Source organism: Antennarius striatus, chromosome 3 (genome assembly GCF_040054535.1).
Source record: "Antennarius striatus isolate MH-2024 chromosome 3, ASM4005453v1, whole genome shotgun sequence".
Taxonomy (NCBI): domain Eukaryota; kingdom Metazoa; phylum Chordata; class Actinopteri; order Lophiiformes; family Antennariidae; genus Antennarius; species Antennarius striatus.
The window spans coordinates 29,679,594-29,700,196 of record NC_090778.1 but is presented as its reverse complement, the minus strand read 5'-3'; the positions used below and the strand labels follow the sequence as shown (position 1 = coordinate 29,700,196).

At 46.0% G+C, this 20,603-nt stretch overlaps 3 protein-coding genes across 6 annotated transcripts in view; 2 read left to right on the top strand and 1 right to left on the bottom strand.

Moving 5' to 3' along the window:
- Positions 1–1,000: 1,000 nt before the first annotated feature.
- zfand5a (zinc finger, AN1-type domain 5a) lies at positions 1,001–6,949 on the bottom strand. 3 transcript variants are annotated; one of them, XR_011034989.1, is made up of 7 exons: positions 6,583–6,949; positions 3,792–3,953; positions 3,070–3,172; positions 2,879–2,964; positions 2,331–2,459; positions 1,985–2,184; positions 1,001–1,894 (listed from the first exon to the last, which is right to left on the bottom strand). XR_011034989.1 is itself a non-coding variant. In XM_068309910.1 (6 exons), the coding sequence occupies exons 1-6, from the start codon at positions 6,932–6,934 to the stop codon at positions 2,036–2,038; spliced, it is 981 nt and encodes a 326-aa protein (XP_068166011.1). In that variant the 5' UTR covers positions 6,935–6,949; the 3' UTR covers positions 1,001–2,035. The 3 variants fall into 3 exon arrangements, 2 of the variants coding, with proteins under 2 accessions (XP_068166011.1, XP_068166012.1); XM_068309910.1 differs by having other exon boundaries at positions 1,001–2,184; XM_068309911.1 differs by lacking the exon at positions 6,583–6,949 and adding an exon at positions 6,430–6,576 and having other exon boundaries at positions 1,001–2,184.
- tmc1 (transmembrane channel-like 1) overlaps positions 6,635–20,603 on the top strand; it is a 33,779-nt gene continuing 19,810 nt past the window's right edge. The window contains exons 1-6 of one of the 2 annotated variants that reach the window (XM_068309908.1): positions 6,635–6,758; positions 15,905–15,973; positions 16,193–16,245; positions 16,351–16,460; positions 16,801–16,844; positions 17,005–17,178. In XM_068309908.1, coding sequence (XP_068166009.1) covers positions 17,130–17,178 — 49 coding nt within the window. In that variant the 5' untranslated portion in view covers positions 6,635–6,758; positions 15,905–15,973; positions 16,193–16,245; ... (1 more) ...; positions 16,801–16,844; positions 17,005–17,129. Of the gene's footprint in view, positions 6,759–15,768; positions 15,974–16,192; positions 16,246–16,350; positions 16,461–16,800; positions 16,845–17,004; positions 17,179–20,603 lie in introns of those variants that run through there. The other variant, XM_068309907.1, reaches the window with a different exon arrangement.
- Positions 13,677–14,147, top strand: LOC137592582 (thrombospondin-related anonymous protein-like). The gene has a single exon (XM_068310844.1). The coding sequence runs from the start codon at positions 13,677–13,679 to the stop codon at positions 14,145–14,147; it is 471 nt and encodes a 156-aa protein (XP_068166945.1).

Genomic DNA, 20,603 nt, shown 5'->3' with positions numbered 1-20,603 from the left:
AGCGTGACTGATACCAATGCAGTGAGCGCTAAAGGAAGGTGAGCTAATGTGGCTTTGAAAATTGTCTTGAGACGCACGCAATCAATTGTGCATTGACCTCTGACCTCATGTGACTTCCTCTTTGGAAATTTGCCAACAGCATCTCACCTTTCAGGTGTTTGCCTCTCCTGAATTTGACCAGAGGACGGCAGGTGAAGGTGCCGTTCTGAGGGAGAAGCACGCTGAACAACTGTCTGATTATCTTCTGCATTAGGGTTAGGGGTTAGGTTAGGTGTTAGGGTTAGGGATTAGGTTAGGGGTTAGGGGTTAGGGGTTTGGTTAGGTGTTAGGGTAAGGGATTAGGTTAGGGGTTAGGGCTAGGGGTTAGGGGTTAGGTTAGGTGTTAGGGTTAGGGATTAGGTTAGGGGTTAAGGTTAGGGGATAGGTTAGGTGTTAGGGTTAGGGATTAGGTTAGGGGTTAGGGTTAGGGCTTAAGGTTAGGGGTTAGGTTAGGTGTTGGGCTTAGGGTCAGTTGTTAGGGGTTAGGTGTTAGGGTCAGGGGTTAGGTTAGGGGTTATGTTAGGTGTTAGGGGTTAGGGTCAGGGGTTAGGGTCAGGGGTTAGGTTAGGGTTAGGGTCAGGGGTTAGGGTTAGGCGTTAGGGTCAGGGGTTAGGTTAGGGGTTATGTTAGGGGTTAGGGTTAGGGGTTAGGTTAGAGTTAGGGGTTAGGTTGGGGTTAGGGTTAGGCTAGGGTCAGGGGTTAGGTTAGGCTGGGGTTGGGGTTAGGTTAGGGTCAGGGGTTAGGGTTAGGGGTTAGGTGTTAGGGGTTAGGGTTAACCCTACAGCTTCCCTAGACCTTCAAACCGGATTGTGATCTTCCCGCTAGAAGAACGCCGACCTCAGCTGTCGCTGTGGTGTGTGTGTGTGTATTGGGGCATATAAATGAACCGAAACGTTCAGATGACATTGAGAATTAGCTCAACAACTAGTGAGCGATGAAAGTGAACACACCACAATGCTGGTAATGTCTCTGTAGTTTTATTTACATGATACTATTGTGTTGTACTGCTGGATACAATATTATATTTCATACACAAATAAACAGCTGGCTTTTAAAGATTTGTACAAATTTGCATAACTAAGAATCAGAAAGGAAAACCTCAAACAGATGCATACAGATAGGGTTAACCCTTTAAATGAAAACATCCTAACAGGGACAAAACAGGACACCCCCCCCCACACACACACACACACACACACACACAACAGCCACACACCAGGTTTGGGTAGCTCACTGTGCTTCCTGGATGTTCTGTTATTTCAAACAGGGATCGAAAAACTTGGTTCCTCAAACGCACTGAATAACAATGGATGAGAAAAAAGCAAATAATTGTCTCAGCAAATCCAGTCTCTGAAACCCTAATTGAGTGACGCCAAACATTTGTGAAACAGTAATGCAGAGAGAATATCTCATTTATTTATGCCTCTAAAATGCTTCCATTCCTTCCTCTTGATGCTGAGAGACGTAGCGGAGGGTCTCAGATGCTGTTAGTCTTGTGTTGGGTCAAAGTGGGTCAAATGAACAAAAGGAGGAAGACAAAAAGCTTAACAAGGAAGTTGTGAGGTAGGTGAAGCTGGGAAAGCAGACGCGGTAACAACGGGGGTTCTGGGCGTCCAGTTCTGATGGGCTCCAGACCAACACAAGTTCAGAGGTTGAGGGATAAGATTAGATTTGTTGATTAAAATACTGTGAAGTCTGAATGTTCTCAAACGTCTCGCCAGCGGGTGGACAGGGAACACGGTGGTCTGTGTTTTGGCACTACATGATCCTGATTACGGTGGGGGGAGCTGAACCCTGTGGACGGTCTGCCTGGACGGCTCTTATCAGACAATACAGACATGAAGTCCCACCACAGCTGAAAGCATAAAACAAAGTTGTGAAATAACAAGAAAAGTGGCCGTTCGTGCATCTGACTCAGGATCTTTTCATTTCTTCTCTTCTTTACATTCGTGCCAGTCTCCACTCCAGCTCGTCGCTGCAGAGCTGCTCTTCACATCTATATTCTCTGAATTTTATCAGCCACTACCACAGGGTTCTCCTTACGGATCTTGGCGGCAGCCTCGGCCTTGTAATCGTAAGGGCAGTTGTGCTTGTCAGAGTACCGGTGGATGCCACAGAAGAGGTTGCCACAGCGACAGTCGAAGCCTGGAAGCACAAACGTAGAACAGGAGGAGTAAGGTAAAGGAAAGCAGAGCAAAAAGCATGCTGTCTTCTCACCGACGTGGGCACAACCTGAAGCACACGCCGCTGTCATGTGTTGATCAGATACATGCTCAAGGCCCCAAGCTCACCTGTAAGGCCAACCCTTTTGCGGCACATGAAGCACCTGTTCTTCTTGGGTTTGGGGGCGTCACCCTGACTGTCTTCACTAACTGACGAAGCTAAAGGAGAAGGGCTACAAGCAGCAGGCTGGTTTACAACTACGTATAAGAAAAGACAAGAGAAGAAGCACACATTAGACATGTCATTCATCCTTCATCCGCTATCTCCAGGTGGGGGTTAGGGTTAAGACTTTTGTTCAGAGTTCTAGAACATTCACAAACACAAAAGCTAGAGTGCTTTTGTTCTCCAGGGAGTAACAGGCATGCTCATTATCTCTAAATCCCCACTTCAGCTCTAGGTAGAGAGTAGAGCCGTACTCTGAGTAGGTCTCTGGTAGGCAGCGTCTAGTGTGAAAACGTCCTCTAGCGTAGAAGCATTTTTAAATAGGGATTTGTAGGTTTCTGCTCTTTTGAAGAGGTTGTCAGTGAAAACAACACTTTGGTTCATGGGATGCAATCTGTGGCTGTGTAAATGGGGGTAGTATCACAGCAGCTGGGTTCAAGTGTCTGAGATTTACCAGGCTCTAAAGATTCTGGTTTGTCCTCTGTTGAGATGCTCATCTCTGTCATTTGTTGAGTCACAGGAAGAGATCCTTGAATAGCCCTGAAGATGAAATGAAAAAGAGACAAAAACAACAATTAGTTAGCGGTTCCAATGTTCTCCGATGTAAGAAATGGTGACTGGCTACTTTGGACAGCCAGAACGGACCTAGACATGTCTGGTGAAGAGACATGGGAGGCATCAACCTTGGCAAGACTGGCTTCTAGTCTCTGGATGGCTGAGACCTCTGAAGTAGGACTAGCAGCCGAGCCTGGGTGATAACAGAATCAACTTCATTTGACAGAATTACATGAATGCAAAGTGGAAATCGGACAAAACTGTGTGGACAAAATGTGTTCATTCAGCAATCATCCACAAATAATTCGGTGCAACGATTTGAAGCAACGATCCAACTGTTTAGCACTTTAAAAGTGGATCCATCAGGTCACCGCCTGGTCATTGCCATACCACACATAATCTCATGTCCGTAGTGCTTTAACAGGCTGCGACCATCATTTACAAGGACAAACATCAATATTTGATCTTGGAAATGTGCAGAGGACACTCCCCATTAGCTTGAACACCATAATTAAGAAAACATGGTTTTCATTGCCCAGAGTGTACAAATGGAGGATGAGGCGGGGGAGCAGAGCTGTGAAGATAAAGACTATGTTTCCTGCAGTCCCTCCTTATCTCTAGTCCTACATATACGCTAACATTAGCTAACTTCAGTTTGGTTGTACCTACACGTAAACATTAGCTAACTTCGGTTTGATTCTACCTACATGTTGTTAACATCATTCACTAACTTCCGTTATACCTACAGGTTGTTAACATCACTTGCTAACCAGTTTGGTTGTACCCATCTTTCTTTCTGAGAGATGACTTACCCATAGGGCTGAGGGAGCTCATACGGTCACTGCTCTGTTGCCGTGTCAAGTGTTCCTTGTAGCACACGGAGCACATACCATTGGTTCTTGGGTTGCCATAGAAACCACAGCCTGTGGCACAAAGCATGGGCACAGGACTCTGGTTCGTCTCTTGGGCCATTGCTAAAAGAACAAGAGAATGCAGATAGAGTGTTGTTCCATTACAGGACACCTTTCTACAACACTGTTCTGCACAAATACTGCAGGGAGGTCGGGAGGTAGTGGGTAGGAGGTAGGAAGGTAACGGGTAGGAGGTAGGGGGTAGAGGTTAGGAGGTAGGGGGTAAGGGATAGAAGGTAGGAGGTAGGGGTAGGAGGTGGGAGGTAGAAATAGTCTTAATGAAATTCTGACAGGCATGTTACCCACAGGATGCCTTGCATGTCTCTGTTCAGTACCCAGGAAGAATTCTGTTCTTTCACACAGCTAGTTCATTGCCCCCCCTCCCCCGTGTCATCATTTGTCATGACTACAAATGACTCGTCACAGTAACTTCCTCATCTATGAATCATTTGTCAACAGAAATAAAAGTAGTGAGTCGCTATCAGCCACAAGGAGAACCATGACATCCTCCTCCAACCAGACGACAGTTCCTGACAGCAGTTCAGCAACCAACACCCTCCCTCACCAGGGCTCTGAAGAGTATTTCAAAACTCATTTCAGCACACACACGACTTTGTTAACACACTCCGCTATGAAGCAACTCAGCAGGAAGTTGCGTCGCAGGAGGAACTGAGATACGAACTGATCGACACATCAGCAGATCGACTGGTGACCAGTAGCACCACAGGGTTCACCAGAAGATACCCCCCACCTCCACTGGTGAGACTGCTAATTATTCTGGTCCCGGACGCAAACAGGCTCCAGATGACTCTTCAGAACATCCTGTCAGTTCCCTTGAGTTACCTCATCTCACCTCACCCTAATCCTCACCCCTAACCTCACCCCTACACTTGAAAAGCAGCGCTACTGCTTTCTGAGCTTCCAGCCCTTCCTCTTCCTCCCTCCCCTCCCTCTCTCCATGTTACCGTGTCAACAGAGGGTTTCCTTGGAAAGGACCACAAAGCCTTCCTCTCCCTCCCTTCACGTGTTCGTCACACGTCACGTGTTCAAGCTGCTGACAAACACCAGACACGAGGATTCCGCTGAAACACTCGTCTTTGTTCAAGTCCTAAAAACCCAACAGCAGTTCGTAACTGCTTAGACCAGGACTACCAGGCCAGGGCTCCTGGCCTGGTGAGTGAGCTGGACTGGGGCCAGCTCACTCTGACACAAAGGACCAGTTGGACCAGCTGCCCAGTTTGGCCGAGACAGCAGGCATGTTGACCTCGGCTAACACGTCACACAGATGAATTCATGAATACAAGTCATACGAGCTTAGAGAGAACACCACATAGCGGCTAACATCAGCGTTCACCAAACCGAGTGGTTAGGGTTAGGGTAAAGACCAGCCTGTGGGTTCAGGGTTAGGGGTCAGGGGTCAGGGATAGGGGTCAGGGTTAGGGGTCAGACTTAGCACCAAGCACATGAACGCTTCACCAGTATTCATAAACCTGTAACACTGCTTTCGTCTGACATCACTGGGGGGGCCGGTGGATCCTCACCGGACCGGCTCAGGTTTCAGACTACTGAGTCCCAGTGAAGGACAGAACCAGAACCTCCTGAACAGCCTGGAGCTTCTGGCTGTCCAGACAGGAAGCGGACCCAGTCCAGACAGGACAGGAAGCAGATCCGGTCCAAACAGGAAGCGGACCCAGTCCAGACAGGAAGCAGACCCGGTCCAAACAGGAAGCGGACCCGGTCTACACAGGAAGCGGGCCCAGTCCAGATAGGACAGGAAGCGGACCCAGTCCAGACAGGAAGAGGGCCCGGTCCAGACAGGAAGCGGATCCGGTCCAGACAGGAAGCCGGTGGACTCTGCTGTCTTTCTTTGCCCGCTTCTTATGCCCGCGTCCTGTCCTATCTGGACCGGGCCCGGTCCAGACAGGAAGCTGACCCAGTCCAGACAGGATAGGAAGCGGGCCCGGTCCAGATAGGACAGGAAGAGGGCCCGGTCCAGATAGGACAGGAAGTGGACCCGGTCCAGACAGCACAGGAAGCAGACCCGGTCTAGACAGGAAGTAGACCCGGTCTAGACAGGAAGCAGACCCGGTCTAGACAGGAAGTAGACCCGGTCTAGACAGGAAGCAGACCCGGTCTAGACAGGAAGCGGGCCCAGTCCAGACAGGAAGCCAGTGGACTCTGCTGTCTTTCTCTTCCTGTTCAGACTCGCTGCTTCTCTGACACCGAACCACCGGAACCGAAGCACCGGACAGGCTCCGTTATGTAAGCCCTCAGGACTTAACGACGGGCTGTTCCCGCCGACCGGACTTCCTCCCCCAGAACCGACGCGAGCACCGACCGAACGGAAACAACCGTCGGTTTCCTGTCGAACCGGGACCTCTACCGGGATCCGCCCCCCCCCCCCCCCGGTCTTCGGGTCTATTTGGCCCCCCCTTTCCTCCGGAGCCAGACAGTCACGTTTACCGGCTTGTGACGCTCCGTCTCGGCGGCGCGAGGCTGCTCGGTAGCCGCGCGAGCCCGTCACGAACAACCACCTGACCTGTCCCGGTGCTCCCGGTAATCCCGGTGCTCCCGGTAATCCCGGTGCTCCCGGTGCTCCCGGTAATCCCGGTGCTCCCGGTAATCCCGGTGCCCGCGACCGACGGTAACCGAGCTGCGTCCACGTAACGGGCAGAACCGTCCAGAACGTCACCTGCGGACACTCCAAGCTTCTCGCGAGACGACACGTGACGTGGCGTGACGCCCCGGGACGACTCCGGCTTCCGGTCCTGAGTCCTGTCGTCGGGGTTCTCCGGATCGGATCCGGTCCGGTTCTGCTCGTCCTCCCCGTCCTCCTCCCTCTGGCCTCTCGCTCCGGCGCTCTGACGGGTAAGTGGAAGGGGCGTGGCTTGTGATGTCACGGGTGGAACACCGTGTCGCCATTGGCTGGCCTTGGTGCCCCCTAGTGGCGTGTAAGTTGGTTGTCCCAGTCTGGTTTTTCTTTTGTTTGTTTGTTTGTTTATTTGTTTGTTTGTGGGGGTGTCATGATGTCCTTGAGCTGTCATTCTTTATCCTACAGGATAGTGATTTAGTTTGTCAGCTGTGTTTTTTAAATAAAGTTTTGGTCTTGTTCAGACTAGTAACCTGTATCTGATTTTCATCACTTCTAGATTGATGTTGTATATCTTGTTTGTAGTCTGAACAGTCCCACATCACATGAAATCTGATTTTTGTGGGACGGACTGAAACCACATTCTGGGGGTAGTTTCATATCAGATATGGACTGATGCGTCTCAGTCTGAACAGATCCAAACACTCTGATCTGATATGGCAAACTGTGACGTCATATCAACGAAGCGAGAGCAAGGCGCCAGAAGGAAGAGCGTTGTGTTACGGAATATTAAATCACTGGAGAAGTTGACAATGTCTGGTGTGTGTGTGTTTTCTCCACCTCTATCGCCATGGTAACAAAACTTCATGTTTGTCTTTGTTGTTGTTACCGCCGTCGCAATTATATGACTTCACAAATAATGCGCACCAAACGACAACTCCACCCTGACATTGTTGCCACGGCACAAAGAGTTGTTAGTCTTAGGGTTAGGGGTTAGGGTTGGGGTTAAAGTTAGGGGTCAGGGGTTAGGGTTAGTCTGAGGACTCGTCCAAACGATGACGGATTTTTTGAAAACGCAACTTTTTAGTTGCGTTTCCGTCTCCCGTCCACACGACAACGCAGATATCCGGAACGAAAACGCAACTTTTTGTAAAACGCTGGCCGAGGTGGATTTTTTTTAAAAACGTTGGGTCTGCGTTGTCGTGTGGACGGTGTATCCGCAACTTTTAAAAAACGCTGACGTCTTGCCTGCGACGAAAACCGCTGTGACGTCATATTTATGGGCCCATGTGTTGTGACAACAAAACATGGAGGATTCCTATTGGATAAAATTTGACTTCATCATCAAATTCCGTCATCGTGTGGACGGGGCCTTAGGGTAAGGGGTTAGGTTGGGGTTACTCTTAGGGTCAGGTGTTCAATCAATCAATCAATCAATCAACTTTTATTTCTATTTATATTTTATTTATATATCTGAAGACATTTCAAAGTGTTTTACAGATAGAAAGCCAACAATGCCCTCCAGAGCATAAGCGATGGTGGCGGAGAAAAACTCCCTCATTGAGGAAGAAACTCCAGGCAGGACCCAGACTGTGGAGGGTAGTCATCTGCCTTGAGCTGTTGGTTAGGGTTGGGGGTTAGGGTTAGGGACAGGGTCCAGACTCTGCATGTCTGTGAGGAACGGTTCTCTACAGGGTCCGTCTGATGGTTCTATACATTAATGAAAGGTGATAAACAGAAGCTTTGACTTGCGTGAAACATGTTGAGTCACTAAACCAGCTTTGACTCTCATATGTAGTGAATGAACTAACAGCCACCAGGGAGCTGCTCTGCTGTCAGTGGCGTTTGCCCTGCAGGTGTAACAAGTCCAAACACAGCCCCCACCTGTTCAGCTCTAGAAGAACCACACGGTGTTTGTGGAGTGTTTGACGGAACACATCAGAGTGAATTCGTGGAAACATGGAGGGCTGGTCCAGGCTGGCAAGTCAGGCCTGTTTGCTCCAGTTTGAACCAGATTCAACCAGATTTCATGGTGTAATGGGAATTTCACCTGTGTGGCTTTGAAGAGAATAGAGAGGCCTGTTCTCAGGCAACTCTGCTCAGTTAAGTTGTTTTGGTACATTCCCATGTGGAAGGTCACCTGATAAAGATGTTTCCCTGCACTGCCTTCGCCGGTGCAGTGAGATCCTCCCCACGCTGCCTGAGAAACCCCGTCTTCCTCAGACAGTGTGGTGCGTTGTTTATTCAGGCCTATAAAAGTAGAGGGTTTCCGGCGCAATGTTGGAGTCAGCTGCGGGTTGCGTGCGGACGCGTACGGATGCCCAGCGTGGTTGATGGTGCTCTGCCTGGATTGTAGGCTCTCCTTCCCATTGTGTCAAGGTAAGAGACTGAGCACATTTGGAATGCTTTAGCTCAACCAAAGAATTTGTGGGTCCTGTCCTCTGCTCTGTGGAGGGAATGAACGACACATTTTTTCTAGCATCATAGGGGGTCCTGGGACTCAAAGTACATGACTATGCTCTGTGGGGAATTAAACTACAAGCTTACTCCAGCTGTTCTTTGTGGAGGATGTAGCTACTAGTTTATTCTAGAATCATAGTTGTCTGTAATTTACTTTTTGCTGATCATTATTTGTTGTTTGTTTGCTCTATGCTCTGCGGGAAATAAATCATTCATTTATTATAGCATCATAGCAGTTTTCTGTCTAATTTATTGTGTGAGTTTTTCTGTGTATCTACCGGACCTGCAAAATTTTTCACAAAACACATGGAGAGATTTTATTTTTTATTTTACGGTTTAACCACTGCATATGTGACGCACTGAAACTTACTGGACTCATATCACCATCTACTGCCATTGCAAAAAGTGGTATGATCACTTCCTTTAAAAAACAATGTGTGTGTATAATATATATATATATATGGCTGAGCAGTGGATATGTGCAATTTCCTCCGGATAATTAAAGTATCTATCTATCTATCTATCTATCTATCTATCTATCTATCTATCTATCTATCTATCTATCTATCTATCTATCTATCTATCTATCTATCTATCTATCTATCTATCTATCTATCTATCTATCTATATATATATAAAATATATATATATATACAGTACAGGTATGTAATATAAATATACATACAGTGTGTATACAGTATGTAATATATATATACATACAGTGTATATGCTGTATATATATATATATATATATATATTATATACAGTATATATACTGTATATATACACAGGGGTCATTTTAACCTCAAGAAAGTAGTGCATCCTGGGATGTGCTTCAAGGAAAGATTTGTGCATCCTATCATGGCGTTTATGCATCCCAAAAGTAATAACAGAATATACGGTAGAAGCGTACACAAGGATTGAGTTTTTCCAATAGTACAATGTAAAAACTAAACAAACTGTTAATTTTTATGTTTTTATTAATAATAACGACGTCATTAGTTTTTAAGTAAAAAGAAAAGAGTAAAATTATATACTAGTTTTATCAAAATGTTAAAGCCTGGTAGTCATTTAAAAAAAGTTTTAGAAATAAAGATCTAATACAGTTGTTTTTCACTTTTGTTTTTCACTCAATAGTTTTCTTTGCCTTTATTTCATATATTCTCCTGTGGACACTGAACCAAGCTGACAGCCTTCTCCACACTCATTTCAGTAATATCTGTAGTAATATCTGTGGTAATATCTGTAGTAATATCTGTCTCTTTTTCTTCATTAACTTTTGATTATTTTTTTTTATTCAAGAAAACACTCAATGTCAATTGCTTTTTGTCTAACTTTTAGGGTTAGGTTTTGGAGTCAGGGGTTAAGGTTAGGGTTAGGGGCTGGGCGAGAACGTGAATTGAACCACCGATCCTGAGATTATTGGACAACCCACTCCACCGTTTTGCCACTGCCCCCCCCCCCCCATACACACACACACATGATCATGGCCCATTTTCTAATGTTTTCACAATATCATGAAATTAATCAAGATATAAATACTGAAATACTGTGGATCTAGTGGATCACGCATTCTATTGGCTGACAGCATCCGGAAGCGGGCTACGTTCTGTGAGTCTTGGAGGGCAGCGCACTTATGTGACACACAAAAGTGCTTTAAACAGTCTATCAGAGTGTTCTAAAGGTAATACAGATAGAAGGTGGTTTAATATCGGTATGGGGAGGGTTCAGAAACGTGTAAATTACCCTAAATAATAGGATAATAGTTTTTTGTGCTATCGCGGAATTCATTAATTGCACATTAACAGCGAGGAACGAGGGCGCACTGTATATAATATTATTGGAGATCTGACTATAGGAGCAAATTCAAGGATCGATGTGTCCCTCAAACAGCAAAGTCAGGGCTGGGCATTGTTTCCACTTTTGATAATTACTCAACAAATGCAGAACTAAGTTCCATGAAAGCAACAATTTCTGGGAGGGGGTTTCTTTACTCTTCAGTTATCACCCATCAGCAGGGACTCCGGAATATTTTTAACGAGAGCAAACTTTCATCAGTTTGTCAGATTCTAAACCTCTGATAATCCAAACATCTGGGGATTATCATGAAGCCACTAAGTCGAGGTTCTCTGGTCGTCTACTTCCTGCTTTGTTTCCAGGTTCTCTGGTCGTCTACTTCCTGCTTTGTTTTCAGGTTCTCTGGTCCTCTACTTCTTGCTTTGTTTCCAGGTTCTCTGGTCCTCTACTTCCTGCTTTGTTTCCAGGTTCTCTGATCTACTTCCTGCTTTGTTTCCAGGTTCTCTGATCTACTTCCTGCTTTGCTTCCAGGTTCTCTGGTCATCTACTTCCTGCTTTGTTTTCAGGTTCTCTGGTCGTCTACTTCCTGCTTTGTTTCCAGGTTCTCTGATCTACTTCCTGCTTTGCTTCCAGGTTCTCTGGTCGTTTACATCTTGCTTTGTTTCCAGGTTCTCTGGTCCTCTACTTCTTGCTTTGTTTCCAGGTTCTCTGGTCATCTACTTCCTGCTTTGTTTTCAGGTTCTCTGGTCATCTACTTCCTGCTTTGTTTTCAGGTTCTCTGGTCCTCTACTTCTTGCTTTGTTTCCAGGTTCTCTGGTCCTCTACTTCCTGCTTTGTTTCCAGGTTCTCTGATCTACTTCCTGCTTTGTTTCCAGGTTCTCTGATCTACTTCCTGCTTTGCTTCCAGGTTCTCTGGTCATCTACTTCCTGCTTTGTTTTCAGGTTCTCTGGTCGTCTACTTCCTGCTTTGTTTCCAGGTTCTCTGATCTACTTCCTGCTTTGCTTCCAGGTTCTCTGGTCGTTTACATCTTGCTTTGTTTCCAGGTTCTCTGGTCCTCTACTTCTTGCTTTGTTTCCAGGTTCTCTGGTCATCTACTTCCTGCTTTGTTTTCAGGTTCTCTGGTCGTCTACTTCCTGCTTTGTTTCCAGGTTCTCTGATCTACTTCCTGCTTTGCTTCCAGGTTCTCTGGTCGTCTACTTCCTGCTTTGTTTCCAGGTTCTCTGGTCCTCTACTTCTTGCTTTGTTTCCAGGTTCTCTGGTCATCTACTTCCTGCTTTGTTTTCAGGTTCTCTGGTCCTCTACTTCCTGCTTTGTTTCCAGGTTCTCTGATCTACTTCCTGCTTTGCTGATGAGTCATCATACTGAGATTGTTTGATGTTGCCACCATCCAGTGAAGGGGGGGGGCAGCTTAGGAGACAAGTAGGTGTCGAGTGTCGCCACCCCTCCCCCCTGCCGTGTGTGAGGGTGGGTGTGCTGGTGGTGTGTGGGGGGGTCTGATGTTATATTTATGACCAAGACGTCCCCACATGAGCAACTGAAAGTGACAGCGTTGCCATAGCAACCAGTTTCTGCATTTGCAGCTGTGCTTCGTGTGTAATGTGTGGATTAAACGGCCTGTCTGTAGTTACCAGGCAGACATTGGCACCCCCCCACCCCACCCCCACAGCTCGCCCACGTGGGGCGTCAGTGTGGTGACACCCGTTGATAAAGTGAGTGTGATGGAAAAGGCAGTTTACATCAGCTCTGCCCCCCCCCCCTTGGTGCAGCCGTGTGCAAACAGGAGAAACACGGGAGGAAACGTGAGGTGAACACATTCAGCTGGAGGAGAAACAGAATGAAGTGACCTGATCTGCTGACTCAGCGCTGGCTGGCTACACACCTCCTCTGCGCCGCCATTAGTGTGTTTCTAGTTAGTCCACACCGGGGGGGGGGGGGGTCACAGCACACACACTCTAAGCCTGGGGCCGCCATCGGGCCGAGTCCGGCCCCTGAGAGGCTCCCACCAAGCCCCAGGGCAGCACGCCTAACCCTAACCCTAACCCTGACCCTAACCTTTAACCCTAACCTTAAACACTAACCCTAACCCTAACCCTGACCCTAACCTTTAACCCTAACCTTAAACACTAACCCTAACCCTATCCTTTAACCCTAACCTTTAACCCTAACCCTAACCCTGACCCTAACCTTTAACCCTAACCTTAAACACTAACCCTAACCCTATCCTTTAACCCTAACCCTAACCTTAAACACTAACCCTAATCTTTAACCCTAACCTTTAACCCTAACCCTGACCCTTCATCACGTGAACGAGTGATGACGATGATGAGTTCACATCTGCTTCTACTTTTCTTGTACGTTTAAGTTTTTTTTTCATAAATGCCCGTTTTTATGTATTATTATTATAATTTATGTATATTATATTCCTGTTGGTGGATCAGGGCTTCGGACCTGGACCGCTGGTGGGGGGTTTGTTGATCTTTGGGTGATTGTGGGGACCGTGTGGTGGTGCACACGCGTGTTGATGTGCAGCTGGTCTCGTGAACACGGCTGCGTGGTGAACACATGTGAACCCTGTGTGTGAGCATGTGCTGGTGTTCTGATCCTGGTCTTTGTTGTCCCCCTCGTGCAGACGGGACTCTCCACGTGCTTCTCTGTCTGCCAGGGCAAGCCACGCCCCCACTGCTCTAATCTGTAAGTCGCAGAGTCCAAACCCCGCCCATAGCAACACCCACAGTCCAACAGCGTCCGCCTCCTCCCTCGGTGACGCAGCTTTACTCACACATACTCCCCCCCCCCCCGGTTTGTTCTGTCAGCTCCACAGTGTGGCTCCACATAAACATGGAACCCGTGGACCCCATAAAACCAGTGGACCCCGAATGAACCAGTGGACCCCATAAAACCAGTGGACCCCGTTGAACCAGTGGACCCCATAAAACCCATGGAACCCGTGGACCCCGTTGAACCCGTGGACCCCATAAAACCAGTGGACCCTGTTGAACCCGTGGACCCCATAAAACCAGTGGACCCTGTTGAACCCGTAGACCCCATAAAACCAGTGGACCCCGTTGAACCAGTGGACCCCATAAAACCCATGGAACCCGTGGACCCCATGGAACCCGTGGACCCCGTGGACCCCGTTGAACCTGTGGACCCCATAAAACCAGTGGACCCCGTTGAACCCGTGGACCCCATAAAACCAGTGGACCCTGTTGAACCCGTAGACCCCATAAAACCAGTGGACCCCGTTGAACCAGTGGACCCCATAAAACCCATGGAACCCGTGGACCCCATGGAACCTGTGGAACCCGTGGACCCCGTTGAACCCGTGGACCCCATGGAACCAACTGTATGGGCGACTCAAACACACATCAGAGTCACAATGAAACGACAAACAGGTGTGATCACATGACCTCTGCTGATCGTAGTGAGTGCTGCTAATGAAATAAGTTTCAGTCTATTGGCTGTGAAATAAAAACATGTCCTCTGTTGGTTTGTAAAGTTAAACTTCAGTCCGTTATTCCTTGTTTAACCCCAGAATGTGTTCTGGATGTCTTCTTTTGTTCACACCTCATGTGTGTGTTTAGTTCATCGCTACACACACTTCCTCAGGCATCTTTACAACCGACCAATCAGCTGTCCCTGAGCTGCTGTTGAATACATGTGAAGTCTGTTGTTGAGCCCCCCTCCTCTCTGTTCAGGGATTCCCCCCAGCTCCAGCTAAGATTAGCCACAGGACCTGATCTGGTCGTCTGACCTGCTGCTCCTGTGTCAGCGACGCCCACAATGGAATGTCTGTGCAGCGCCACACTGCCCCCTACTGGCTGAATGGCTCCTCATCTCTGCATCGCTATCATTCTTTCGTTCATTCATTTTCTGCCGCTGTATCCGCCGTAGCGGGTCACGGGGAGCTGGTGCCTATCTCAGCTGGCATAGGGTGTGAGGTGGGGGACACTCCGGGGACGACACCAGTGCACCGTGGAGCCATCGCTGTCCCACAGCACTGATATGAACAGTATGGTTGTTTGGTTTGTTATTTAGCGTGTTTCACATGGACACAGGGTTTGCTCTGCACACACAAGTTTCTCAAAAAGTACACAGTTGCCATTTTTGTAAAGTCAGAATCTTCCAGAGAAATGCGCTCCTGGCCCGAGACTTTCTGTTGACCAATGGCAGTCCTGGAATTCATCCACAAAGCCAAAATCCTTCAATGGAATTCAGTATTTGGTGACCATCATGTTTTGGTTGTAGCTCAGTCCAGTAAGTCTGGCACTGGGACCATAGGGTCGCCAGTTGAAGAAACATGTTGGGTAAAAATTTCCAAGAGTGAACTGAAGTCTCATGTGGTTTGACTGTTCAGACTTTAAAAGAGACACCCAACTTCAATCTGAATGGGCTGGAAACTAGATTTTGGCTGCCAGTCTGAACGCAGCCTTTGTCTCAGACTTAAATTTTAATTATAATTCGTTAAATTTGATTTTTAGAGGGGAGTGTTCTCCTGGGTTAGGGTTAGGTGTAATCCGATGTAAAGGGCCTACATTTGGTTCAGCTGTTGGTATCATTTCCTGTTTGTGGCCCTCTGTGGACCCCCACATGTCGACTGAACGCCGTCCGCTGTCTTTGTACCGTCAGATGGAAAAAGACAAGCTTCCACACAGACGCACTTTGGGGAGGTTAGGGTTAGCATTAGCATTACGATTAGGTTAAAATGTGCTCCACATATTTGTGTGAGCAGATTTAGTCTGTTATGAACTTGAATGAGAACTGATAGACAACCAGACGACTGACACCAAAATCCACCAGCAAGCCAACGCTCATTATTTCTTTAATTTTTCTACAATGAATTTTCATCTTTTAGTTCCATATCATCACTTTGTATACATTTTCATGTCAGAGAAACTTCTTGGTGAACATTGAACTTTTATTTTGGTTGTCGTTACTTTTGACCTCATGATGTCACTTCCTGAGCCGCACCCTTTTCCTCAGTCCAGTTTAGGTTCCGCTGGAGGAGGGTGTCTGTTCAGTGCTCCTGTTAAGTGTAGTTGTAAAAGTCCTACTAGAAATTACAAATTATTTTGAAATAATTTAGTTTCTGTTAAATCTAGTCTAAGTTTAGACACAAACAGAGAGTTTGGTCCATGTTTAGAATGTGTGTATTTTATGGGAAAGATTTCAGGGGCACCACAGCAATACTGAGGTTTCTTCTGCCAGTGGCTCCATCCCACTCGTTCTGTGCAGGTATGTTGTTCCTCATTTTCTGTTATATTTTATGAGTGTTTGATTCTGATTGTATTTTCCTTAGATTTATTTCTTGGTTCTTTTTTTAATTATTTTATGATTGTCATTTACCGTAATTTTTAAGTAAATAGTCTGAATATGTATACTTGACTCTTACACTGATACTGCATTACCGAAACGCCGAGCACAGCTTAATGGACACACTGTCATCACTTCCAGGTGTGATTCACACAGTTTCACACAACCTGTGTTCGTCTGAATGCCTACATCTGGTAACTTCAAATACACAACAATATTTACATAAATAATAATGTGGGTTTTCTTTTAAAAATTGTCATTCGTTACCTATACATGACTAAATTTTGCCCTCCTTGCAGTCTGGACACCACTGTCTGAGATCCTTGATGAAAATGAAGACACCCTGCCACCTAATGGCAGCAAACAGAATCCAGGAGATGAACAGAAGAACCCTGAAGCACACCACAAAGTAAACATTGAACATGAAAATATCTACATGTGTGGATGATAAAATATGAAGGATCAAACTAAAAGTGTCCATAATTCTAAGATAAGATACCAAAATTTTAAAGCTCAGCGTCGGCTTTTATTTTACTGTCATAAGGATTAGAAAAAGCAATGGTTCTGTAAAATAGAAACGTTGGCACCGTTCACACACCAGTGAATATGACCTTGAGAGTGAGAGTCGTTCACACACCAGTGACTGATTTTAGATGTCTCTCCTGTTAGAATAATGTATGTTTTAGGTTGTTTGAACCTGACATATCCATTCTTCTGGAGGCAATCAAAGTCACTCTTCTACCTTGCAGGTCCATTCCAGCCGGCTACAGGTGAAAGGTGGGGTACATCCCAGGTAAGACACCAGCTCACTGCGAGGTCACATGAAAGACAACAACCACACACACACACACACACACACACACACACACACACACACACACACACACACACACACACACACACACACACACACACTTGTGTGAGCCGTTCACCTCAACTGCATATTTCTGGAGGTGGGAGAAGAACCGACGCGAACACGGGGAGAAGACAAACTCTGCACAGAGAGGAACTGAACGGGGGCCACAGCGCTACACACCACACCGTGGCGCCGCCATCATGTTGTGGGTTACAGAAGAAAATGCACCAAAATCCAATGGGGGCTATTTTGGTCATCCATCAAGCAAGTTGTAAGGAAATCTGAATTATTTGAAAGTAATACTGTTGACAAACTAAACAACTGACCAATCAACCAACAGACAATCAACCAACAATCAACCAACTGACACAGAGAAACCTGTGTCCTGACCACCATGAAAAATATCTAGGACACACACACACACACACACACACACACACACACACACACACACACACACACACACACACACACACACACACACACACACACACACACACACACACACACACACACACACACACACACACACACACACCTATATAAAGGAAGTCATAACTGTGTTTTGAATTATTGATGGAGAGTGAAATCTAGTGGTTCTCTGGTTTCCGTGCTGTCATTGTCTCTGTTTTGGGTTGATGGGTGGCGAGGAAAAAGTCAACTTCTCCTGCAAGTTCGTCACTCACACACACACACACACACACACACACACACACACACACACACACACACACACACACACACACACACACACACACACACACGTACAAAGCTGACATCCTGCAGCTTCATTTCTCGAGCCATCAGGAGGAGGATGCTTCAAGACATTTTGATCGCCACTGAAGATGACAGTAAGACAATCACCGCACGCACGCACACACACACACACACACACACGCACACACACACACACACACACACTTATTGTATTTGTGATCGTATTGGTTCCTGCTACTCAGTTTAATTATTACAGAGGTGCTTCAGGCGGTAAAGGTGCTTCTGTTTTTGCCAGATATGTCTGATTGGTTTTGGGTTAATCTGTCAATCTGTTGTCATTGTTTCGGTCAGTTTTATTTATTTATTTATTTTTACCATTTTTAAATTCACCATCAGGACAGGAGCAATAAAAAGATTTTCATTTCTGACTTGACAGATAATGCATGTTTTGATAAAAAGACGTGCGATGACACCAAGAGCATCGGAGTGATGTGTGAATATCATCACAGAAAAGTGCTGAAGCAGTCAGATTTATGTTTGAAGCTCCTGATCTACATCAGCAGAAAACCAGCAGTAAGGAAATCTAGTTTTTCCTGGAATAAGTGTCAGACCAGTAGTGAGACCAGTCCGATCCAGATGTTGCTGGTCTGGATCGGTCTATCAGGTGCAGTGGTGGGGTGTCAGGGTGCTGGCTGGTAACGTGAGTGAAGAGGGCCTTTGACCTCTGGGGGTTTCTGGAGAGTTGATGTTCTAGATTTATTCACTTTAATAGAGCCTGAAGTCCAGTGATGAGCAAGCGAGTAGAAATCTATAACGATCAGGAGTTAAACGCCACCCATTGACCACCTGGTGTGTTTCTTCCTCTCTCCTCGGCTGCGTCTGTGTGACCTCTTGCCCCCTTGCCCTGGACCTACGCACTCCGTGTCCTTTGATGGGGCCATTGTTGGGCCCTTTGATGGGGCCATTGTTGGGCCCTTTGCTCCTCTGCTGCACCCGGTCATAATGACCTGTGTGCTGCTTCTCCGGTTACACTCTGGACAACAACTCGAGCGTCCATTCAGTTTCCAGCCGGCTTTGTGGTCCTCATGCTACCGCAGGACAAAGGCTGCAGGGTGACAAGAAGGTCATAGATAGATAGATAGATAGATAGATAGATACTTTAATAATCCCGGAGGAAATGGAGCTCATCAGTGAGACCAATCAGAGCCCACGAAGGGAACAGTCCAGACATGGACTGACAGGAGAAACCAGTGCCGTACTGGGGACCAGGACATTTATTCACACGGGCTGTCGTCTTCTTTCCACTCCAGCTTCATCTGTTCCTGTTGAGAGGGTTGTTTTCCAAGCTACGATAACATAGCAAAACGGAACTTTCAACAATTCTATGAATAAAGTCTGACTGACTGACTGACTGATCTCAGTATTTCTAACTATTTGGCGTCAGAAATAACCCACTTTAAACTGAATTGGTCTAAAAACCCCATTGTGCTGTCATCTGGAATCTAGTGAAGGTCCATTCTATTAGTCTGTGGAAACACACGGAGAAACTGGACTAAAGGTGAATAAAAGACCCTCAAAGATGAACTTACAGCCTTTTCTGAAATTCCAAGAGCAGTCACTGCTAGACAAAGGTGTCTGGTGCACTGCATTGATTTACAAATGTAGTTGATAGATCTGGGGGGGCAGAGGGGCGCATTCAGGCTTGTGTATTCTGTCTGCAGCGACGTGCGGTGAGATTCACGGCGGTGAGACACCGACGTTAGAGTCAGTTCTAGGAGTAAAACAGCGTCACGTTTGACAGTAAATCATCAGCCTGGCATTAAAAACTGGTTAAAAATTGTTGAGGACACACAGCAGCAAATAGCTGCACCTCACCTCCGACTGGACTACCGATCGATCGAAACAATCATTAATTAATAAACGAGACGAACGTCGGAGCTTAAATATCTGCTTCGAACTTCAGATCAGGAAATAATCCGCTCTGTTCGCACTGACTGCACTCGTTATGAATTTAACCAGTTTTTAATGTCAGGTTTTTTAATATGCGTGTTGACTTTTTTCGAAGATGGCAAAGTGATGAAGTGATCAGGTTTCCTTGATGAGGCTCAATGTCTTATTGACATAACAATAGGGACGTTCACAGCTGACTAAAGGTACTCACAGTCATGAATGCTCCATCTAGTGGATGGATAGCGCAACTACAGCCACTATTTTTTTAATTCTATTTCAATTTTTTTATTATATGCGCCTTATAATCCGGTACGCCTTATATATGAAATAAATTATAAAATAATTTATTAAAGGTGCGTTTTATAATCAAGTATAGTGCAGAAAATACTGTACTTTGGCGTTTCTTGTGTTGTGAGTCCAGATTGTTCCAGAGTTTCACTCCGCACACAGACACACAAAAACGTTTACGCGTGGTTTGAGCTTTCTGCAACGAAAAATATCCAAAACCTCTCAAGTGATGAGCCCTGACTGGAGTTATAAAGAATCGTTGGAGGTCTGGTGGTAATAATTTGTTGAATGCTTTATATAAAACTAATGATGTATTATATTGTACAAGATCATGAAATCTTAGCAACTTTGACTGCGTAAACAGGTTATGAGTATGTTCAAGAAAACCAACCTTGTGAATGATCCACACTGCTCTTTTCTGTAGTATGATCAGAGGATTAATTGTGTTCAAAACAATATGTCAGGTATGGGAGGATCAAGGTGCAGTATAAAGTACGGAGTGCATTTCCATCAAGGTATAGTTTTGCTTTATTTATAATTGAGAGGGTTTTGGAGATTTTTGTTTTTATGTGTCTGACATGGGGTTTCCATGACAATTTACTGTCAATTATAACTCCTAAAAATTTATTTTCACTTACAATTTTAATTTGAGTGCCATTAATAGTTATTTACTGTTCAGACATTATGTTGTAATTCCCAAAAATAATTACATTGATTTTATTTATATTCAAGATAATTTAT

Excerpts from the sequence above, each read along its gene's own strand:
- zfand5a (XM_068309910.1), bottom strand. The coding sequence starts at position 6,934 with ATGACAGCTCAAGGACATCATGACACCCCCACAAACAAACAAATAAAC. Across the intron at positions 3,954-6,582 it reads GAAGCTTGGAGTGTCCGCAG|CAATGGCCCAAGAGACGAAC; the intron begins GTGACGTTCTGG and ends TTGTTCTTTTAG. Across the intron at positions 2,185-2,330 it reads CAAAAGGGTTGGCCTTACAG|GCTTCGACTGTCGCTGTGGC; the intron begins GTGAGCTTGGGG and ends TTGTGCTTCCAG.
- LOC137592582 (XM_068310844.1), top strand. The coding sequence starts at position 13,677 with ATGGAACCCGTGGACCCCGTTGAACCCGTGGACCCCATAAAACCAGTG.